The 22,394-nt window shown below is 40.9% G+C and overlaps 2 protein-coding genes and 1 long non-coding RNA gene across 9 annotated transcripts in view; 2 read left to right on the forward strand and 1 right to left on the reverse strand.

Annotated features, from left to right (window-relative positions):
* Positions 1–12,013, forward strand: part of mylk4b (myosin light chain kinase family, member 4b) — a 39,730-nt gene extending 27,717 nt beyond the window's left edge. For 2 of the 3 annotated variants that reach the window (XM_030434426.1, XM_030434427.1), the window contains 12 exons: positions 3,993–4,074; positions 5,120–5,528; positions 5,677–5,903; positions 6,946–7,051; positions 7,767–7,860; positions 8,591–8,700; positions 8,786–8,927; positions 9,086–9,156; positions 9,255–9,383; positions 9,531–9,762; positions 10,471–10,519; positions 10,637–12,013. In XM_030434426.1, coding sequence (XP_030290286.1) covers positions 3,993–4,074; positions 5,120–5,528; positions 5,677–5,903; positions 6,946–7,051; positions 7,767–7,860; positions 8,591–8,700; positions 8,786–8,927; positions 9,086–9,156; positions 9,255–9,383; positions 9,531–9,762; positions 10,471–10,515 — 1,647 coding nt within the window. In that variant the 3' untranslated portion in view covers positions 10,516–10,519; positions 10,637–12,013. Of the gene's footprint in view, positions 1–1,725; positions 2,509–3,992; positions 4,075–5,119; positions 5,529–5,676; positions 5,904–6,945; positions 7,052–7,766; positions 7,861–8,590; positions 8,701–8,785; positions 8,928–9,085; positions 9,157–9,254; positions 9,384–9,530; positions 9,763–10,470; positions 10,520–10,636 lie in introns of those variants that run through there. The other variant, XM_030434425.1, reaches the window with a different exon arrangement.
* A 1,746-nt stretch (positions 12,014–13,759) lies between these two features.
* On the forward strand, positions 13,760–15,126 carry LOC115591479 (putative nuclease HARBI1). The gene is made up of 4 exons (XM_030433534.1): positions 13,760–14,198; positions 14,301–14,413; positions 14,494–14,605; positions 14,700–15,126. The coding sequence occupies exons 1-4, from the start codon at positions 13,760–13,762 to the stop codon at positions 15,074–15,076; spliced, it is 1,041 nt and encodes a 346-aa protein (XP_030289394.1). The 3' UTR covers positions 15,077–15,126.
* LOC115591490 (uncharacterized) lies at positions 15,124–19,398 on the reverse strand. 5 transcript variants are annotated; one of them, XR_003985972.1, is made up of 6 exons: positions 19,031–19,398; positions 18,215–18,307; positions 17,663–17,768; positions 15,754–15,812; positions 15,610–15,675; positions 15,226–15,486 (listed from the first exon to the last, which is right to left on the reverse strand). It is a non-coding gene; the product is annotated as an uncharacterized LOC115591490 (long non-coding RNA). The 5 variants fall into 5 exon arrangements; XR_003985971.1 differs by lacking the exon at positions 18,215–18,307; XR_003985970.1 differs by lacking the exons at positions 17,663–17,768; positions 18,215–18,307; positions 19,031–19,398 and adding an exon at positions 15,124–15,146 and having other exon boundaries at positions 15,227–15,486; positions 15,754–16,053.
* Between the last annotated feature and the right edge of the window lie 2,996 nt (positions 19,399–22,394).

Consider the following 22,394-nt stretch of genomic DNA (forward strand, 5'->3'; position numbering starts at 1 on the left):
AACATGTCCGGGTTGGATGAGTCATCGAATTAAAACCGTGTGCTGGGAATGAATAGCCTGAGGAACGAAGCTGCTTTGTAGTCTGGTGGTAACGCACTAAAACATAGTTGACACAGAAATGGATACATAACCTCATACACCCAGAAACAGCTGTGTTTATAATAGTCAGATAGCTTTAAAATATGTTCATTTACGAATGTCTTTCTTTCACTCACTTCAAAACAAATGCTGTGTAAGTTAGATTAAGATCTTTAGACATAAGGTGGTGGTAATAAAAACAATTGGGCAAAAAAACGAAAAGTAAAGATGTGAGTCAGTCAGTATAATTTGTAAGAGCAACAGTATTACCAAGGAATAGGTAATAACCAGTGTCAAACCAACAGTGCACAGTGGTGTATCTTTACAACCATATTAAACAATAAATAAAATATATAAAACCAAACTATACAAAAGTTGATACTATCTAAGGCTACAGTGTAGTGAGATGCAGCATTGGTCCATTTTGTGTGCTTGTTCCTTTCAGTAACAAATCATAAAAATTCCAAAGAAATAATTTGTGGTTCATGTTACTTTATTTGTAGCCATAGGTGCATTTAGTTTGTTAAGTAAGACAAGGGGATTCATCTTGACACACGTTTTACTTCATTAATTCCAATAGAAGAACATTATAAAACCTGTTAAAGGTACTTGTGGCTCTACTTATTAGGAGAGAATTAACAATAATAAACTAAAACAGCCACAAGAATAAATGAAATAAAAAATCCAGTAAAAAAACAAAGAACTAAACTTCTCTAGCATCTGTGCAAGTGATGCCCTGACTTATTCATCTGAGTGACAGCTGCAAGAACAAAGTCATTTTCGGATATACAAAAACATCCGTCCAGAGAGAAGAAGCTGAACTTGAAATCAAAGTGGCTAACTGCTCCAAATGGCTGATGTACAGGGACTCTGGGTTAAGCTGAGACTCACCAGTCAGGTCACTTGACCATTTAACAATTTGATTCTGAGAGCTTCTGTCTTTTGAAGACCAAAGAAAAAGGGATTTAGGGATTGCCCTAAATATGATACAAACTCATAAATGAAATGGGATGATTAAGTAGCTTCACATTTGTATTTTATCAAATTTCCTTTGTCTGTATGAAAATTGCTATTTTAAGTATCTAAAACTGAAAACATTGAAAAGTCATTTTTTGGTAATTACACAACGTTCTGCTGACACATCCTCTGAGTAAAAACAAATCAGTCATGAGACCCGTTTGGCATTTAACGAGGTTCAGAAATACCCACAATGCTTGTGTCTTTAACAGGGCAGGGTATAACTGGTTAATAAAGTTTCTGGGGCCTTGCACAGACTTGCACCTGTCACCCCACTTCCTGTTATGGAACAATGTGAAAACCTTATACTTCTGCACTGAATCCGAAATAAAGATCCATGTGGTGCAATATACACTATATACTAGAACATCTGCAGAAACTTGTACCAGTTCTCAAATGATCAGATTTGTTGTCCCTCTGACTTCTGTTCTTTTTTATTGGCTGTACATTTTATTTGTTTGTCTTGCTTTTTACAGCTTCATATTTCAGTCCCAGATTGTTGGGATTCTGACACCTGACTGAAGGGCTTTTGAAGTGTCTCAAATGTCACATAGCGTTCCTCTCCAGCATTTAGCCCTAACCCTCATCAATCCCCAGCTGCACACCCGAGCCCCCGGCTCTTATCACTGGCCACTCAATCCCTGACGTCCACAGGGGGCTGCACTTTAATTTGGAGAGCAGCCATTTGCTATTCTTAAAACTCATCTCTGTGGTGCAGTGTTGAGGGAGAGACCTCTGTTCTCCCTCCGCTTCTTTTCTTCCACCCTTAGTTTTGTCTTGATAATATGTTATTTTGTTTCTACTGAGCCTGCATGAAAGCGAACAGACTCAATTTGTGAGTGAAAGGTTCTTGCTGTTTGTGAGGACATCTGCTGTAAGTCAGTCATGAGCTCCAGCCTTGTCAACTCTTTGGCCAAAGTCTACGACCCAAACCCTCTTCACGGTCAGAAGCCTGGTGGAAGGAAGCTCTCTCTTAATGGATCAGACAAGTCTCAACCTTCTTCATCCGCATCATCAGCTTCCTCCTATCAAGATGTCGCCCTGCGCTGTGTGGAGACCAGAATGGACTCCTTGAGCTCCCAGATGGAGCGCTTGCTCAACATGCAGCAGACCGTTTTGACCCGGCTCGATGGCCTGTCGCAGGACGTCCGTGGTATGGGTCGAGATCTGGCCTCCATGCATGAGGAGGGCCATGGGGGGAGACGCGGGTCAGGGGCTGAGCTGTGCAGGGAGCTGTGTGGGGCCATGCAGAGGGCCAGCGAGCGGATGGAGAGTCAGGGACGCAGGCTGGAGGGGGTGGAGAAGCTGGTGGAGGGGACCCAGCAGGTGATCAGCTTCATTGGGGAGGTGGTGAAGAGCTCCAGGCTGGTGGAGCTGCTGTTTAAACAGCCTGGATGCAAAGCTAACAAGAAGGTGAGAGGTTTGAAAACAATACGAGTAAGAACGACCAATACAGTAGTGGGTAGTATCACAGATGTATCAGTCATATCTGGTATATGACCGATATTTGCAACAATATGAAAACAGTTTTTTAGAGATTGTAACACAGAAAAAGTTGCTTGGGATAATTTATATTATTCAGTGCAATGCTGTAATTTTAGACATTAAAGTTTACAGTTAATCTGTTAAAATATCCTGCCTCTTTTACGTCACTTTGTCACAAGTGCTACATTTGAGGGATTGTTGCAAAAAATGTGTGTATATCTGCTAATATATCAATTCTGAAATCGTCTGCTTCCTAATATCAGTATTGGCATTGGCCCCCCAAAATGGCTCTAATGACGAGCAAAGCTTTTCTGCCAAAAAAACCCACAAATTTTCCATCGATCTTCTGTTCTCTTTTCCCACATTTTGAAGAAGCAAAATGTTCCCATGGTTCTGTTATACTGTTCTGTGTCGTTAATGGTAAAATAGTGAGAGGAACTAATTGCATCGTGCAGCATTAACTGCTGTCTTAGAGGTCGTGAATAACATTTGACCTGTTGGGAGTGACATTATAAATACGTGGCTCTAAAACTTCAATAATTTAGAGTACAAACAATACATCTTAATATGCCTTTTAACAGGTTTTTAAAATTCCGTCTTGGCATTTAAAGCTGCTCATTCCTCTTGGCCCTGATAAGGCTTCATCTAAATCTATAAATAGCTTCACTGCACGACACATCGTTCTCTGTTATGTTAAGTCATTTTCCTTCATGCAATGATTGTCATTTGCCTCTGAGGTGTAGATGATTTGAGTCAGACTGGTTATCTTATCCGAACTACGTCTTTATCAGCAGCCGGTTGGACTGCAGCTGCACAGCGTCAGAGTAGCACTTGCCTGGCCTGTTCTAACAACAGTGCATTGGTTGATTAGACGGCCTGGCATTCTTATGCAGCAACACATTGTGCATGTTTATCGTCCTTGCTTCAATTGGAAGAATGTACAGAGGACTCTTGCATAACATTTGCTGCCATGTCTTTGCAGGAGATATGTTTATGTTTGTGCGTGGGGTAGAATATATTTGAATTTTGTATTATCTTTTTTAATGATTATAAAATATATGTTGGAAAATGTGAATAAAACATTTCCCTGTGTTGTTCAATGTGTCATCTGCTACAGATATGTGACCTTTCCTCTTGCTCCAGGAGGAGGCGTCTGTCCCCCGGTACATTGAGTTATGGGGCAACCATAGAAACACTAACAAACACTTTGGCATTAAAAATGGAAACCCATACAGTATTTGACTACGCTGTTCCCTTCAGAAATCAGACTCCTGGCTCCATTAGCATAGATTACTCTTGGCGCATTTGACAAGTGAAGAAGTCCTGAATAATAAAAACTCACGCAAGTGTTGTGTACATCTGTCACTGTGTGGATTGATGTTTAATATTTTGTTTCTTCTCTCTTCAACAAGGCAAAGGATGACAGGGATAAAGCCAAACTGAGCCTGAAGGGCTTAAAGGCCCAGAAGAAGAGGAGACCTCAGGACACATCAGGTGGGTTTAAACAGTTTCTGCAGAGACATTTGCTTTTTGATTATCTGCTGGATTAGATATGGACGAGAGGAGATTTTGTAGAGCCAGTACAGAACCAAAACCAATACATCCTTAATCTAAATGGCTGAAGACGTCGGCAGCGACTCCCAAATCACGTCACTGTTACTAAAAGAACATTACAGTTGTAGCGCAAGGTCTACTGACCCTCTCAATTTGGTTAGGTTTAGGCATTAAAATGCTTATGCTAGCAAGTAGTTAGTTAGTAAGTTAAAATAGCTTACAGGTGACCCATTCATCCACCCCGACCTTCTCCTTAAAAGTGATTTGTAGCTCTTCACGCCACGCTATGTAGTGCTAGCATTCATCTTAAACAGTGGTTCTCAACATTTTCATGTCAGGATCCCCCAGAAAAATGCGGTTGGTGTTCATGACCCCCTCCATCCCCCATTAACTCACAAAATCCTGAAGTGCCAAAATAATAATAATAATAATAAAAAAAGATTTTGTGTGTGTGTGTGTCCAAATGACAAACCCATGTAAGCATACTCTGACTCTCACAAACACACTCAATACAATCTATTACGAGGCAAATGACAACACTTGTATATAAAAACTATTCCCCAATCGAAACATATTAATAAATGTTTTCCTCTACAATCATCTAGCGACCCCTGGACATTATCTCCTGAGGTTTAGAACCAACTATCTGAAATCCATCACAGACTAATGGATTCAGGCATTCAGGCATCATTATGCTATATGTTTGACAAAATGGATTTTGGACCAGTTAATGGTGCCACATGCAATATGCGAGAATCAAAAGAGTAATTTAGATGAATTCTCTGGGTACCAAGAAGTTGCTGTAATTCTTGAATTATTTCAATATGGATCAAAGCAGTAGAAGAACTGACTGACTAATAACTAAGACTGGCATCCCCAGAGCCACTTGTGTGGTTATAAATAAATACATTTTTATTGTGTGGGAACTGTATCCATGCCAGGGTCATTCAGTTAAAATTGTCTTTGTTTGTTTTTCCCACATCAGACACGTCCTCGCTGAATGAACCTGTGCTGCAGGAACAGGTGGAGAAGCTCAACAGGCAGAACACTGAGCATTCCCATGGAAAAGCAGAGGCTGACAACCAAAGGGGGGAGGACGGAGGAAGTGAAGGAAGACGACAGGAGCTTATCCTGGACGGACAACACACCTCTGCTGCCCAGTCAGAGGAGAGGAAGAAGGTGACGGAGGAGAAGGAGGAAGAGGAGGATGTCTTCGACGACTCAGAGTCAGAGGCAGAAGGAAAGACGGACAGTGTTAGTCCAGATCTGGCTGGAAAAGTGGAGGATGATGGGAAGAAAATGCGTAAAGGAGAGGCAGAAGGGTCGTCAAAACCAGAAACAGCTCAGGGTGTCATCGCAGACATCTGCAAGACTTCTCCTCTTCCGCAGGAAAGGTATTTCAAGCAGTTTTTTATTTATTTTTAAAATTGATTTCATGCATGTCAGAGAAGTCAGTTAAGAGCAAACTGCTGGGAGGAAGGAGAAGAAAAAAACAAAATGTAATGAAGTAAAATATAAGCGTTCTCTTACGTTTACACATAGCTCTGAGGAGGCCGGCGATGTGGCCACCTGCAGCAAACGTCGCGTCACAGAAGAAGACCTGGTGAAGGACGACCTCAAAAAAAGCAGAGTGGAGGACAGTAAAGCGGCAAACACTGATGGACAGGTGGTGGAGGGGGCCGAGCCACAGGCCTCCAAGTCTGAAGAAGAAGTAAAGACTGAGGCGGAAGACGAGGGGAAGGAGGGAGAAGGGAAGGAATTTATGATTGGTGAGACATTATATACTTTGCATGAATGCATGAGAAACAATTGAAGTTTGCAGTTTGTTCTTGTTGTTGTGGTCTTGTTCCTGTATAACCTTAAATTTTGGTCCAAAATTATTTTGAAAGAATAACATTTGGCCCAAGCTTCGATCCTTTTTTTGTCCAATGTAACTGTATAAACTCTTTTGGTTTAGTTGAAGGAAAAGGTGATATATTGCTATGTATTACACTTCAAAGTTAAACAACATTTCCTTTAAATCACCTACTTTCATAATTTATCAAAGATGTGGAATACTTTAAGGTTTGAATGCAGTTTCTTGCCTAAAGATCAAGACAATGTTTAAGGTGTATAAAAACACTGTACTTGACTTTACTGCAATCAGTGCTTTTCTGATACAGATTTTCCAAAATGAAGTTCTAATATCTTGTTAAAAATCCTTAAAATTACATCTACTCCTTTATTCATATTGAAGAAATACAGAATCTATGACTATGCAAAAATATGTCATTTCAAAAGTTGGGCCGGTGCAGCTTCCAAACAATTTGTGATGTCACAAATAAGGCTTGTTTACATTCAAATACAGGATCTTTCTACACAAAGACACATTTCCTCAATCAAAAATATTACAGAAGTCCTGTACGTCGCAGGTTAGGCAGCAAACTAAGTTTATCCATAAAAGATGCACGTACGACTCCTGACCTCAACATGTTCAAAACTGTGGGTAGGACCCTGTTTGACATGAATCCACTTCCGTGCCGTATTTCTGTGCAGGCAGGATATCCTTGTAGATATAACTTGGTTGATGACATTTGACTTTTTGTTCCTACTTTGAAGCAGATCCAATGTCATAACACCACGCCTGTTGAAGCATCACTAACATGTCAGCTGGCAGAGCTGGCAGAGCAGATACTGAGACATTGGCATGCTGCTATTTAGATCCACTTTGTTTCTGGTGGTCCGAGGCCTCTTCTTCCACCTCTGTTTTTTACACTGTTTTCAGCAACATTTTTATGATTTTTTGTCTATATGTCTTTATGCTTCCTTCAGATTCAAGCCCTCCTCCATTAGCACCTTTTGACCACCGTATTGTGACTCCAAAACCCCATCAGATAGCCACCTATTACACAATCAACAGAGATGAGGTCCTGGGAGGGTGAGTAAGAAGAGTTAACCACAGCTCTCAAGCTTATTTTTATTCACACAGTCACTTCTACACATCTGTCGTCTCTAATGAAATAACAGAGGATCTCACACCCTGCGAAGGGACGCCTAATCGTTTTTTTTCCAAGACCCTATTATTGCCCCCTAAAGGGCAGATGATTGTGAGCCCTAGGGGGGAACTTGCGAAATAGCCGCTCTGATGTAATAGACCAGTGCTAAATCCTGTCTCTCAAACTGGAGATTACCCCTCAACACGCAAGCACATTTCTTAAATCTCTGACATAATGGCACAGCATAGAGGCCTAATCACTGTGTGACTGAAGGAGCTTATTATGATAACGTGTATGCAAATAATTATTTTCATTGTCACTTAATTTTAGTTATTAATTTTTTAATTTTTTTTTTACAATTGATCGATTATTGTTTCACAAAATTCAGAAAAAAGTAAAAAATGAAAAAAAAGGTATATATCAGATATAATATCAGATTTTCAAAGCTTTTAAGCAAACAAAGTTATATTTTAGCATGATATCTTTACTTTTACTCAACACTGCTCGTAAGAAGTAAGCTGTTGTTGATCTTTTTCTGTTGATCGTGTAATACTGTCACTGCCAGAAAAAATGTCTTATAAATCCAAAACCCACTTTCTAGCATGGTACTGGTTCTGTGTCTGCTATTCATGTCTGTGTTTGCGTTTCTATCATTAGTGGACGTTTCGGACAAGTGCACAAGTGCATGGAGAACTCGTCTGGTTTGATGCTGGCTGCCAAGATCATCAAAGCCAGGAGCCAAAAAGAGAAGGTGCAGTAACAATCGGCTGATGAATGCTGCATACGAAACAGAGCACATGCTCAGCAATGGTACTGGGATGCCTGCTATCCCCGACCGTCTGATGGACGGTTACTTTTATCATTGCTAAGCACCATAAAGGATCACAATCTTAAAAATAGATACAGCTCAACAGTCCAGAGGATGTGCGCACGTGGCAATTCGTCTGCCTCACTGTGTTGCTTTTGCGTTGGGTCATCTGAAATTGATGTGAGGGAGGTCAAATGTCTGAGCATAGCTCTGTGGTTACATTATCATCTGAGACATTCAAAAAGCTCTGAGCCAACCGAAAGCCCACCAAACGTACGGCCAAATCCTCTGCCGGCTCATGTTGCTGTCTGTGATCGTCTGTGACAAAACTGACAAATCCTGTCTGTCTGTCTGTCTGTCTGACTGCCTGCCTGCCTGCCTGCCTGCCTGTCTGTCTGTCTGCCTGCCTGCCTGTCTGTCTGTCTGTCTGCCTGCCTGCCTGCCTGCCTGCCTGCCTGTCTGTCTGTCTGTCTGTCTGCCTGCCTGCCTGCCTGCCTGCCTGTCTGTCTGTGTGTCTGTCCTTAGATTAAAATTGCATATAGTAGCATGTGAAAGGATTAGAGCCTGTGATACATTCAGCAGATCTTAATTTCTCCCATTTTTTTAATGTATCTTCAGCAATATGTATCTCTTATTCATCACAAAAAGTGCTAAGATCCTGTCTGTCTCTCAGGACGTGGTGAGGAATGAGATCCAGGTGATGAACCAGCTGAACCACGCCAACCTCATCCAGCTGTACGCCGCCTTTGAGTCGCGGCATGACATCATTCTGGTCATGGAATAGTAAGTCAGAAAGCCTTTAGGGCATGCAGGTGTACTGTATGTGAGTACAACATATTTACAATTTTTTTTTCCTTCCCCGCCGTAGTGTGGAGGGAGGGGAGCTGTTCGACCGCATCATTGACGAGAACTACAACCTGACGGAGCTGGACACAGTGCTGTTCATACGGCAGATCTGTGAAGGGCTGCAGTACATGCATAAGATGTACATCCTACATCTTGACCTCAAGGTAAACCTGCTTTGATTTAGGATCTCATAAATGCATATTTCTCTTGTTTTGTCACACCAGAGGGAGGAATTTGTCTAAAAAGCAGTATATTAAACCCTCAATTTAACTGAATTATACTTGTTTCTTATCTATAATCATTCTCTATTGTTCTTTTCCAGCCTGAGAACATTCTTTGTGTCAGCAGAGCGACTAACAAGATTAAAATCATTGACTTTGGCCTGGCCAGGAGGTAAAATCTATCTTATATTTAAAGTTTAAAGCTTTCATTTGAGAGCTTTCTCAGTCTGATATATGTTCCTGATGGTTCTGCTCTTGTGTCTCTGACAGGTATAAACCCAGGGAGAAGCTGAGGGTCAACTTTGGAACACCTGAATTTTTAGCTCCTGAAGTCATCAACTACGAGTTTGTTTCATTCCCCACAGACATGTGGAGCCTTGGCGTCATCACTTACATGTTGTGAGTTGCGCATGGTCATTCACACACACACACACACACACACACACACACACAGACTCATACACACACACACAGACTCATACACATACAGTATAAAAAAAAAAGACACACAGTAGCACCCCTGACCTGTGTTTCCTCTGGGTCCAGGCTCAGTGGCTTGTCTCCGTTTCTGGGGGATGACGACAACGAGACGCTGAACAACATCTTGGCCTGTCAGTGGAATTTTGAGGAGGAGGAGTTTACGGACATCTCTGATGAGGCCAAAGACTTCATCACCCGCCTGCTGGTGAAGAGTAAAAGCTGGAGGATGAGCGCTGCAGAGTCACTCAGACACCCCTGGCTGTCAGACCGGAGTCTGCACTATCGGCTAAATCAGAAGGTGATTAGCCGTGTTTTTTAATCAAGATGCACTGTTGACCAGAGCTGCTGCCTGGAACACACACGATTCCTGTCCAAATAGCACAACACAAAATATAACAGCCGGCAAATCAGAGGTTTTGTTGCTTCTCTGGACACTTATCAAACATAACAAAACAACTCCAGCAAATTCTAAATCATTCATGTTTCTTTTTTCTTTTAAATCTCTTAATACACAATATCTCAAATTTTCTTGTAAAAAGTGTCAGTTTCACTTTGTCAAACACCGTCTACAAAAAATGATCATCTATACAGCAAGATTCAATCACAAGTGGTCACTTGAGTTGCATGTCGAGAGGCACGTAATGCCAGATGTGAATTGACAGAGTTAAAGCTAGTTACACAGTTTTGTCGTTCAGGAAGAGGTCCTTATTGTTAAAGCCAAACACAGATGTTTGTGAGATGAGACTAAATGATGGCAAAAAACGTTTGCAAATTCAATCATAAAAAGTAAAATATAGAAATTCACAATATTCATGATAATTTAGCAATTTAGGGCTGTCTAATTTTGTAATTTAGGACATTTTTAACTTTGTATAACAGTCAGTAGAGACGTGACGTGTGACACAACACAGATTATTGTAAATAAGTTTGTTAAAATGTTAGGAGGTCCTTATAGATGGGCACACAACGTTTGCTCCATTTCACTCACTTATCCCCTCTTTTGCAGAAAAACAAGTGCCACTCCACACATGCTCCTTCTCCAGAGAGCTAGAAAGGTAAGACTGATATTTTCCTGCTAGCCAACATCATGTTATGATTAATATATCGACACCAAATCCTCACCATCTGGAAGGCTCAAACCTGAAATCTGTGCTTTTCTGTTTTCCTTCCAGAAACACTGCGAGGCCCTCAGCATGCCTTTTGACAATGTAGGGCCCCGGAGCCCAACACTGGACCAATGCTGCTGTACCTGTATGTCTACTGGATAACTACTCTCCGCTTCGCATCCTCATGTTCGCTTAGCTCCAAAGCTCGTAGTTCTGACCTGAACAGTGTGACGCCCGCAGGATTGAGAGAGACTTTTTTAAATGTTGCCTTCGAGGCACAAACCGCCTGCTAGCATGCTTACTGTCCTGTAGAGCAGAAAACTTCAGACTGAATCCATGAGGACTCTCTAGCTCTATGGTGCCAGGGTAACAGAATCATCTGTATCATATTGGGGAATCCAAAATGTTAGAGATTAAAAGATTGTCACTTCTACAACTTCCACGTGTAACACTGTGAAGGTAAACTCACCAGTTCAGCACCAGATAGATGCTGTTATTCTCCTGCCAGTGATCAGTTTGTCATGTCATGTCCTGGTTTGTTGCATGCTATGCACTTTTTGCCCTATTTCTTCATGATTTAACAAACAACTTTGAACAAAATGTAGATTGAATGCTAATATTCTCATTATATATTTTTGTGAATACAGATTTTCTTTCTTTCTTTTAATGTACAAGTCTTATAAAAATGTTATGCTTTCTGGGACATGAGGTAAAAAAAAAAAGAAACATGTAGATCTTGGTTGAGTCACACCACTTTAATTTATTTTGTATATAACACAAGGCTGCATACTCTCATTCCCCTGAAAAGTGAGAATATCTCAATGACTGAATACTTCCCTACTCAGCCCACATCCAGCCACATCTCTGGTACCTTTTCACTGTAGACTGGACCTCCTTCTGTGTGCGTTCGTGCCACTGGCTCGCCTTTGCTTCGGCGGTTTGGAGTAGCCCGCTCACCTTCCATGAAGGCAAAAAGGAACAACAGAAAACTACCAATGAATGATTCATGTTTATGACCGGAGTGGATTCTTATGTTCATTTATTAACTGGTTCAGCACCAGACTGTACTTGAAGTGCAAAGCTTTTATTCAAGATGGGATTATTTTTCAGGGGTAACAAACAGGACTTCACTTAGTTGTGCACATATGGGTAAATGCACAGTTCAGCTTGATGGAAAGCCAACAACAGAGCAGAGAAGACGTCAGTCAGTGCTTTACTGCCCCCGTTCTGTCTGAGAGATGGGAAGCTGGATGGATATTCATCGCAAGGTTGTTGGCTGTCTCATTTGGAAAGAGGAAAGCTTTGTGAATTTGAATCTGTTTCTTTGAATTTATGATTTTCTTTTATTATATTTTGTGAGACACAAGTTTTCTTGTGTAATGATGAGTAATAAATCAATGTAGAATATAAATAAGCAAATGAATAAAGCACACCAGAAAACGATTTTTATGTGTCTTAGATTCCATTTCTTTGAAATCCTAGAACTGCTTTTCTGGGACCCGAGTTTTTAACGACAGTGTCACGTACTGAATTTATGAAAATGCAAACGAGGGAGTATCTCACACAAATATTACCTCATATTTAATGACTAGCTGTTTGAAAAGTTTGTACCACACAAATTCTACTTCTATTCCCACGACTTCTAGAAGGTTTACTCCACCCTAATACTACTTCCTGTCTACTGACATATAGTTTGAAAGGTTAATTCCTTCAAAATACTACTTCCTGTCCCCCGACTTATAGTTTGAAATGTTCCAATCTCGCCAAAATGTAACCTAGGCTTTATTTGTTAATGTATATGAGTCAAACCTTTGAGTAAAAGCATAATTAGGACGAAAGAGGCACTTTTAAGATTTACCGTAGTTTCGTTTTCGGGCAAGCTCATTTTCAATGGAGTGCTGGGGCACTTTTACGCTAGCATCAAAATCACTATTTTTTTAAACACTAAGAAGGCTCGACACAACATGAAATTTAGCTCATAGTATCACCAGGGTCTCTACACATGAACACGAGCATTGAGAACATTGTTTGTGCACACAGAGTTTACTAAAAAGAAAGTTTTTCTAACATCTCACCTTAGCAGTAGCTTGTTCCAGGAGTCCAGGTGGGGTAGAAGTGCCCCACCACTCTATTGAAAATTAGTTTGACCCAAAAACGAAACTAGGGTAAATCTTAAAAGTGCCTATTTCGTCGTAATCATGCTTTTACACGAAGGTTTGACTTTAACAACTTTATATTCATATCATTTTTATATTTATATATATTCTCTACTGCATCTTGGAAGCAAATTATGTACTTTTCACATCTTTACATTCTTCAGACTAGTTACTTTTATACCCTTCCTGTCTGGTGATAATCATGTATTTTTCTCATATTTAAATTTTGAGTTTGACTTATTTATTTTCTGATTAAATGAAGGGTTAAGTGAACCGCTATGCGTTTTGAGTCGCCTTGTGTCTTAATTGTGCTATACAAATAAACTTGCCTTGCATTATGGGTTGAGAAAATTATCTAAAAAATATCTAAAAGACATTCGATGAACAAACTCTGATGCAAGGAATAGCAGTTTGCAGGAGTTGAGTTGAGGCTGAGCTCAGAGTACAGGAGTAAAGAATAATGTAATAGTAAATTCGCTCAGAATGGAGGAGAAATCTGGTTTTACAGATCGGGTCTTATATCTTCTGAACATAAGTTTCAAAATGTTCCTCAAAGTTACAAGTTTACATTTGTAAGTGTAAACATTTGAAAAAAGCAGGCCTGTATTTTGAGTTCTCCAGGGGTCCGTTTCACAAAGCAGGTTTAGTGAAAACTCTGAGTCTGTTAACCCTGATATGAGGGAAACTGAGTTTTCCGCTTCACAAAGGGAGGTAACTCAAACCAGAGAAAGAGGGGTAACTCTAGCCTGTTTCACAGAGAGAGGTAACTTAAGCTCTCGGTCAGTTACCATGGTAACATATTCTATGAACCTAACCTGGTCGGGACCAGGTTTCTCTCAACAAACCTTGAGTTTCTCTCTGTCTCCGCCCTCTTTCAGCCACACACGGTATTTGATTTCCTCATTCATTCAGTCAGCAGGCGAGTTTTGGCGTAGTGTAGTTCTGCCGTCTGTTTTTTTGAGAAAATCATTGCAAAAATCAGTCAGTAGGCCTACATTAGAAGTTATATTAGGTGGCGACTATTTTCACTACCATGGCATGTCCTTTTGATAATGATCCCGTGGATGAAGGTGCAGCATTACTGCGCAGAGAACTGAACATTCGTCGGGAGATGATTATCAGACCGCGCATAGATGTTCTTGCGTTTCCAGACAGTTATCTTTTTGAGCGGTACCGTTTCACGTCACAGTCCATCATTTACATACACAACCTGATCCGTCCTTACATTTCCAACATTACCAACCGAAGTCATGCTCTCACATCCCAGCAGATATTGTGTGTTGCGCTGCGTTTTTTTGCAAATGGGAGTTTTTTATACAACGTCGGAGATGCATTGGACTTGAGCAAGGCAACTGTATGCAGAGCGGTCAGAAAAGTGTGCCTCGCCCTGAAACGGCTACTACCCATCTTTATCATTTTCCCTGGACATAAACCTGTCAGAGCCATCAAGGACGAGTTCCACAGGATTGCAGGTGAATGATGTAGAGATCCATTAAATGAATATTAAATAATATTCTGTTAATGACATTGTGCTGCAACCTCAGACTGGGATTATTAATTTTAATTTCTTTCAGGATTTCCCAGTGTGATTGGCTGCATAGATGGCACACACATCCCCATCACGGCTCCATCACATAATGAAGCAGATTATGTGAATAGGAAGTCCATTCACAGCATAAATGTGCAGGTACATGTGGATTGACTACTGATTCAAAATGTTAAAGACTGCATCATAGTTCAACATCTGTCATTCTCTGCACTGTCAAGATCGTATGTGATGCTGCATACATCATTTCCAATGTGGAGGCCAAGTGGCCTGGGTCTGTGCATGACTCAAGGATTTATCGGGAGTCTAACCTGAGCAACAGACTGCAACGTGGTAAGCAGCCTAAAGATTTGCACAAAACTGTATTACACACTTGTCTCCATCCTTTTAATATAGGCTACTTTAATGTATCCACTATACATTACAGGAGAGTTTGATGGCCATCTGCTGGGTGACCGGGGTTACCCATGCCAACCTAGGCTGCTGACCCCTTACCCTGACCCTGAACCAGGCCCCCAACAGAACTTCAACCGGGCTCACTGCAGGACGAGAGCCCGGGTTGAGATGACCATAGGCCTGCTGAAAGCCCGTTTCCAGTGCCTACGTCACCTCAGGGTGACCCCTGAGAGGGCCTGTGATATTATTGTGGCATGTGTTGTTCTTCATAATATTGCCACTATTAGAGGAGAGCAACACCCTGTCCTACAAACTGAAGACCCTGATGATGACCCCATCCACCTGTCAGCTATGCAGGACGGCAGAGCAGTCAGAGACGCCATATGCCATCATCACTTTAGTGATTGAGTCACCATCATCACCACCACAGCAGTCAAATAAAGACATAATACACATTTCATTTGGTCTTCTTTATTTCCTGCAAATACAAGAGCTAGTTTAATTAATTTTCCAATAGTTAACATAATTAACATGATTCACCTGTGACCATGCACCTACCTCTAACTTGTGCTCCAGTATTTCAATTTCTAGGTCTGCCCTCCTAATCTGGCGGTCCAAGTACTGCATTTCTTTGTCGGTTTTTTGTATATTTTTCAGCAGGTGAATTTTGTAAATGTCTTTGACAGGTAACTGGGAATACATACAAGGAGGACATTATACAGTTGCACATGAATTCCACAGAATGAATCTCTGGTGTTTACTGTGTCAATCTGTGCAGTGGAAGTTGAGGGACCCTCCTGCTGCTGCCCAGCCATGCCCTGTGAAAAAACGATGAGAATGTGTTAATACTTCAGTGTAGGCTTAATGTCACTCTATATTCCACCAGAATGTTAAGAAATGTAAATCGGAAGAGAACTATCAGTAACATATCAAGATGTTACCTCTATAGGCCTTTCTGGATCCCCCTCTGTCAAGGCAGCAGATACAGTTTCCTTGTACTCTTCATCCTAGATGAGTAATACGTTTCAGTATATTTAAACTACCATTTGACAAAATCTTTGGAGTATTACAATATTACTACTTACAATTACAAGGTCTGTTGTGGCGTGAGGGGGCTCCACCAGGCAGATAGCACCATCAGAATCTGTTGGGACAAAAGTAAAAAAAAAAGTCATGAAAGGGAAATAAATACATTTTATAAAAGCACTTGTGTCTTGGGGGGTGAGCTCAGAGGATGAGCTCCCTCCAGGGATTCCCTCAGCCACTGGCCTTCCTAAATTCTGTCTTAGGGCCAGCTCCTCTGCCTCCGTTAGAGGTGGCGGTGCTGGGCCACCACCCGTTTTACGGGCGTCTGCTTTCTTTCTGTTGGCTGAGTAGAAGTCTGTGTTAGTTTAAATAGGCTTAATTATTTAACAGAACATGATATGGATGAGAAGACATTTATGTGTGTGAAAACAGCATTATGTTGGGGATATAACAACTGTACAGTCAGACAGCCACTTAATATTTACGTATGTATATGTAAAACATGATCAGAATGAGGTACCCCCATGAGATTATGCCGAGGTCTAATGTTTTTATGTTTCATCTTAAGCTGCTGCCAAGTGCGCTTCTCCCCCGCGGGATTGCACCTAAATGAAATAAATTAATAGGCTACCACTCAAGCAGTTTCCCCCTGTAATATTATTGTGATTGCAAAGGACTACATTTAAACTTATGCACTGACCCGAGCAGCAATGTTCTCCCACACCGTCTCCCTCTCTTTTGCTGCTGCAGCGGTGTTACACTTCCTTCTAAAAACGGGCTCAAACTCACCGTATGAGCGCATTAATATTTCCAATTCCAGCTGGGTGAAAAACGTAGCCCTCCTCTTCCTCGTTGCCATGGTGACTCGTCCTATCGGGGCTCCATTGATGCTGTACCTTTTACACTTAACTCCAGGTGAAACTACTCCGAGTTGATCAAACTAACTCAAATCAGCTGTTCTGGAACCGAAAACTCAGAGTTTCCTATCTCAGAGTAGATCAACTCAGAGTTCAGGGTTAGACTCAGAGTTTGTTGAACCTGCTTTGTGAAACGGACCCCTGGTGTGAGGCTGGGAAGAGACTCAAAAATCATCTTCATTACAAACTGGATCTAAAGAGACTTAAAGAGAGTTTCTATTTGCCTCAGAACCCAGTAGTCCCAATTAGATGTGTGCACAGTGAAGTTTTTGTTTTATTAGTACTATTTCATTTCATATTTGATCCTTTATTTTTGTATATTGTAGGCTTTACATTATCCCTGACTGACAGAATGAGATCTCTTTTTTGTTGAATAATAAACATATGAAAATAGAATGCTATTAAGTGGTATAGTCGAGTATGTGTATCTGCTCTGATGATAAATCTAGACTTTTTGTTGTAATCTATTCATTTCTTTGCGGTTTGTCACTTGATTTACAATATTTTGGCAAATGTTAGTAAGTAAAACACACAGCCGAAACGGAACCAATACAAATATAGGTCTGAGACATCATTCAATTAAACAATAAACAATTAACACACAATTAAAAAGTCAGCTGCCAGCTATATAATGAGGTCAGTGGTCTCTCCTGGATATCCTGTGAACTCTTTTGTTTACACTTACACTTGTTAGAGCTGTGAGATTGAATCCTCTGTGGCTGTGTCTCTCCTTCTGTCCACTAGATGGCAACAATATCTCACAATATTTAGTTTTCAGACCTCACCTGACAAAATATACACTGAGGACAGCAATGATACAGAAATTGCTGCACCACCCTGCTAAGCAGGTGGTAAAAATGCCTATACTTGGCATAATCTCATATTTGATATTTTTGTAGGACTGTAGCATTGAGTCCAGGGCCGTAACCAGGATTTTAGAAATACTGAGGTCATAATTGCGGAGGTCCGAACATAAGCAAAGTTTCAGCGGGCGGGTCCATAAGGAAATGTGTATTTGTAACTGACACTGTGTGAGTGTGTGTTGACCAACCTTCGAGAGAGCAGGGACAGCAGAATACAGTACAGATGTGGAGATATGAAGGCAGTCAGAGCCAGTAGATGGGGGCAGGCAGTCAGTCACCAGGCATGTAGACTAACTGAAATTGTATGATTGTTCATTATTGACAGTACACTGATTCCAATGAACATAAATGTCCTAACATAAGCAAAGTTTCAAAGATTATCTAGCCTAGATGTAACAGGGCATAATGCAAGACAAGATTCCACTTGTCTCTCCTGCCAAGAAGGAATTAAGTAAAATAATATACACCTCCTTAATATCAACTTTAAAACACACTTGAATAACTCAAATACCAAATAATGCAAACTCAAACACAAACAGTACATGAACACAAGCTAAATGTACGTCATACAATTTCACTATTAGATACTACTAGATATGTTGTTAAGTTAAATTACATTAAGATTGCATAATTATGATTATGACTGAATTAGATCAGAGGACAGTATTGTTTGTTTAACATCAGTGTGTTTGGGACATTGATAATCCTATGCTGGGGCAGCACCTGGTCTTCTCATTCACCTTTCTTTCCCTTTCTGCCCCTCTCGTCCTCTTCTTGCCTCACTATCTTCTTCCCAAAGGGGAGCGGGGTTTGTTGTGCTCTCTTCATCATGTCTGAAGAAAGTAAACACACAACAACTCAGCTGAGTTGATAAAGTAACTTTAACAGTGCTGGGTAACATTGTATTACTGGCCTGGCCTCTGTTAGGATTAACATTATAAAAATTAGTTTTAGAGTTCCAGAAGAAACTGTGTTTGCTTGCTGAAGTCTTGATGAGTATGTTTAAAACTATGTTTAAAATTATGTTTAATAGCCTATAATTACTATTAAGACATCTAGTAGGTACAGAAATCACTTAAGTAGGCCTAGTAGCAGCAGCAGCACTAGATACAGTCAAAGAACAGCATAACTGCAAAAAATGAGCAAGCATGGATTATAAATTAGCTAGCTAACATCAGTCAACATGATTTATCTTCCCTCTGCTTTCAATGGCCACCCAAAGATGGGCTCTTGTCAAGACAGCAGCATCACTACCTCTGAAACGACCATTTGTAGGCAGTTAACATTAGCTAGTTATGTTATCACTTGTGATGGTTGAGCACTAACTTGGATGGCACTACCTGGCGTGAAGTCGCAGTTAAATTAAAAGTATCGTTACATGTAATAATTTGTGCTTCGTATCACTCACGTGTATTTACATCAACGGACACCGTGTTTCAAAGTTAGAAATCGTATGGTTTATTAAAATACAAGCAATCTGGCCAGTTTATTCCAGTTACCAATTTTGCGATGTCTGTCTTAGGAAGTAGAGAATACTTCGGACTACAAATCCTTACCGCTGAAGTACAGCTTGTCCAGAAGTTCTTTTAACAGTGTCGTGAGAGTGGCGTAGCTCTTTCATGAATAGGGCAGTGCGTGAGGTGTGCGTGAGGTGTGAGTGGGTGAGCGAGAGTGAGGGAGCGTATGTACGGCAGACAGTGAATGAATGAGAGAGAAAGAAGTAGCAGTAGTGACGACAGGAATAAAATGTACATATGCTGCAGTTAGCTGTGAATAAACGTGACGGCACCTCAAAAGACAGCAAAGCTCCCGGGCATTATTTACCGACCAACGACATGTAGTGAAAGGGTTCACCCCGAAGGTAATAATACACTTCGGCCCTGGAGGAAACATCTCCCCTGCGCTTCCCGACCACGGTCTGGGAGCCGAACAGGAATGGTGTAACAAGAGTTTTTTTCTTTTTCTTTCTTTTTTTTACCCATAAACCAGTGCAATGACCAAAGATGGTATATTTACGACAAGATAATCCACTCTGTAACCGAAGGTGATGATCAGACAGAGGAACAGGTGGTTTCCGTACAAAATAAAGTTATTTGTCACCTTCTTTTTTTTTCCACTGAGAAAAAATACCGAGGACATGACCTCGGTGTCCTCAATGGTAGTTATGGCCCTGATTGAGTCTCAAAGAGCTGCAGTCAGAGGCCTCATTCTCTAGCTTGGTTAAAAGCCGGAGGAGATCATCAAGGTCTACCAGGTTAAGAAATGACACCTCTGACACTTGAGTTCAATGCTCTGCCTGTAGTGTAATGTTGTGCATAGTGGAATCATGTATATATTCCCTCTTCATTTCTATTAATGCACAGTGCAACCTAAACTGCTTACCATGCAAGTTCCGCACAGGAACTAAAGTAGAGCTCGACCTTACTGAGGCTAGGAGCAGCTCCTGTGAAGGTAATCAAGGTTCTGCTCTCAACCTCTTCCTCCATGTAGAGGTTGGCCACTGCAGGGGACACTGATGAGTCCATGGCACAGCCTTGCTTCTTCCTGCAGAATCCTTCACTGTACTGTAGGTAGGCGGTCGGTGGAGTTTGCATGGTAAGCGGTTGACTGGAAGTTCAAGTAGACTTCAAGCTAGTGACAGCTTTGTTTGTGTCCATGATGTTTAACATTTGTAAGAATGAGAGTTTATGTATGTGTTCAGGCATTCATACCTCCCCCCCCCCCTTCATTTTTCTTCTCTCCCCCTTTCTTCTGTTCAGCTTTATCTGGGAATCTCAAAAGCAGTCTTTTCAAAACTGATGTCAGGAATCAGGCAGTGGCATTGCGTGCGAGGCGGCCCTCATCGTGGTTAGAGATATGGCTGACGCCACACTGGTGAGTTGGAATGTAAGTGGACTAAATCATCTGGTCAAGTGAGGCAAGGTATTCTCCCATCTATGCAGACTAAGAACTGATATAGCATCTTTGCCTGAGACTAATTTAGTGAACAGAGACCACACCAAACTCTATAGAGGAGGATTTTTACAGATATTACACTCTGACTTCAACAGCAAAAGCAGAGGAGGTTCTATTACAGTTTTTTTCGATTGCTAAGACACATTGGTTGAAACTGAGGCGACATGTTCAAAACTCTTAACACAGTCTGCATTTCCATCATGCAGCTCAGCTCAACAGTTAATCTCATGCCCAAAAGTGTGTCTCACCGCCAAAACACTTCATACTTGTCTCTAAAGAAGCTCATTCAACAAAACACTAGCCCATTGTCTCACTTTGGAAACACACACAATCACCCTTAACAAACGGAACGACAAAATACTAACAACAAAGAACATTACATCAAATACATCTTATATTTCAAGTTAGAATGATTTTTGTCTGGTAAATCAGTATTTTATATAGGATCTTTTGCACTTTAATGGTTCTAAATTATTGTATATGCTGTAATATATTGCAACAACGCTGAATCATGAATGCAGAGATTTATTCAAGAACATTTGTGCTTTTGCATAAGTACTTCAGGACCATACAGAAAATAAAGATTACGTGAACAGAATAATGCAGAATCTCAGAATTCCAGGTGTAGAATACAAATTACAGTAAAAGATAAAACTAATATCATAATATTCAGACCCTGTCATCTACATTCGGCCACATGTTTTCCTCGATGTCACATCTTACATCTTCTCTGGCAAGGCACCTAGGGTAGAATCTTCTTGAATGTCTGATCCATCCCTGGCAGGCTTTGGGAGAAATATCTCCACAACCAGCATTCATTGCATCCAGCAAGGAGAGCTGGTTGTGTGGAGCGTGATCATAAACCTTCCACCTCCATGCTGAAAAATATTCTTCAATGGGGTTCAAGAAGGGCGAGTATGGAGGCAAAAACAGCACAGACATCCTTGGATGCTTTCTAATGAGGCCAAAAGCAGATCACCTGAATCAGTTTTCAGCTGAAAACTACCATCAGCTGTTTGGAATTGCATCTTCGTTTTATTTATTTTTATTGTCAATATTTTGATATAATTGTCAATAGATTTCAATGTGGCTGCAGCAGAAATTCCCAGTATTTTTTCCCCTATCATTCTGTTTTGAGTGTGTTTTTAACTGTTTTGAACAAAGTGTGTTAGCATTTGAAAAATGTGCTGTTAAAGCATAGTGTTTTGCAGGTGTGAACTAGTGAATGAGAAAAGACTTCATCCATTTCGGTGACTGAGGTCACTGAATGCACTTCGTCTGAAAGCAATGAAAAGTGAGACTCAGTTTAGCCCACAGGCATTTCTGTTTTGCAGACTGTGCTAAGAGTTTTGAACATGTCGCTTCAGCTTCGACCAATGCGTCTTAGCAATCAAAAAAACTGTAATGAACAGGGAACTAGGATTGATACAATTTGCGCGTTTAATCATTTAAATCTCCCCACTACTGTGCGTGAGCCAAAACTCACGCACTCTGAAACCTTCTCTGCTCAAGCAACAGGATCAGCCTGTTGGAGAGCCAAGTCTGATCCTGACAATTGTGCTGCTATAATAGCAAAACAGTGAATTTACCAGAACTAAGTAGCCCCACATTGTGGAGGTTTACACTGCATTCGTTGCCTGGTGTTTGGCTGTACCGTTGTAGGGTAGGGAAAAAAGATGACATTCACCATTTCAGGATTGACATGTTTGCTATTGCTCGGAGCATGGACCCGCTGAGCCAGACTGTGAACCTGGTGCAGCCTGTATGTGTGTGTTGTTGAGAGACAGGGAGACAGATACAGAATTATCCAATTTGATATGGACAAGGAACTGATTTTAGACCTTTGAATAAAGTAGGTTAGGCTTTTACTGCGCTTCATCTTTTGGTGGCAAGCCGTGCACAGTCAAGAAAAGAGGCATACAAATTTGCAAATCTAGCGTTCCCTTCTCGTCATGAGCGCAGTGT

The sequence above is a fragment of the Sparus aurata genome, chromosome 11 (assembly GCF_900880675.1).
Source record: "Sparus aurata chromosome 11, fSpaAur1.1, whole genome shotgun sequence".
NCBI lineage: Eukaryota > Metazoa > Chordata > Actinopteri > Spariformes > Sparidae > Sparus > Sparus aurata.

What these genes read in the sequence shown, in the direction of transcription:
- LOC115591479 (XM_030433534.1), top strand. Translation starts at nt 13,760, where the DNA reads ATGGCATGTCCTTTTGATAATGATCCCGTGGATGAAGGTGCAGCATTA. An exon ending in TTCACAGCATAAATGTGCAG is followed by an intron (nt 14,414 to 14,493) that starts GTACATGTGGAT and finishes TGCACTGTCAAG; the next exon opens with ATCGTATGTGATGCTGCATA. An exon ending in GAGCAACAGACTGCAACGTG is followed by an intron (nt 14,606 to 14,699) that starts GTAAGCAGCCTA and finishes TATACATTACAG; the next exon opens with GAGAGTTTGATGGCCATCTG.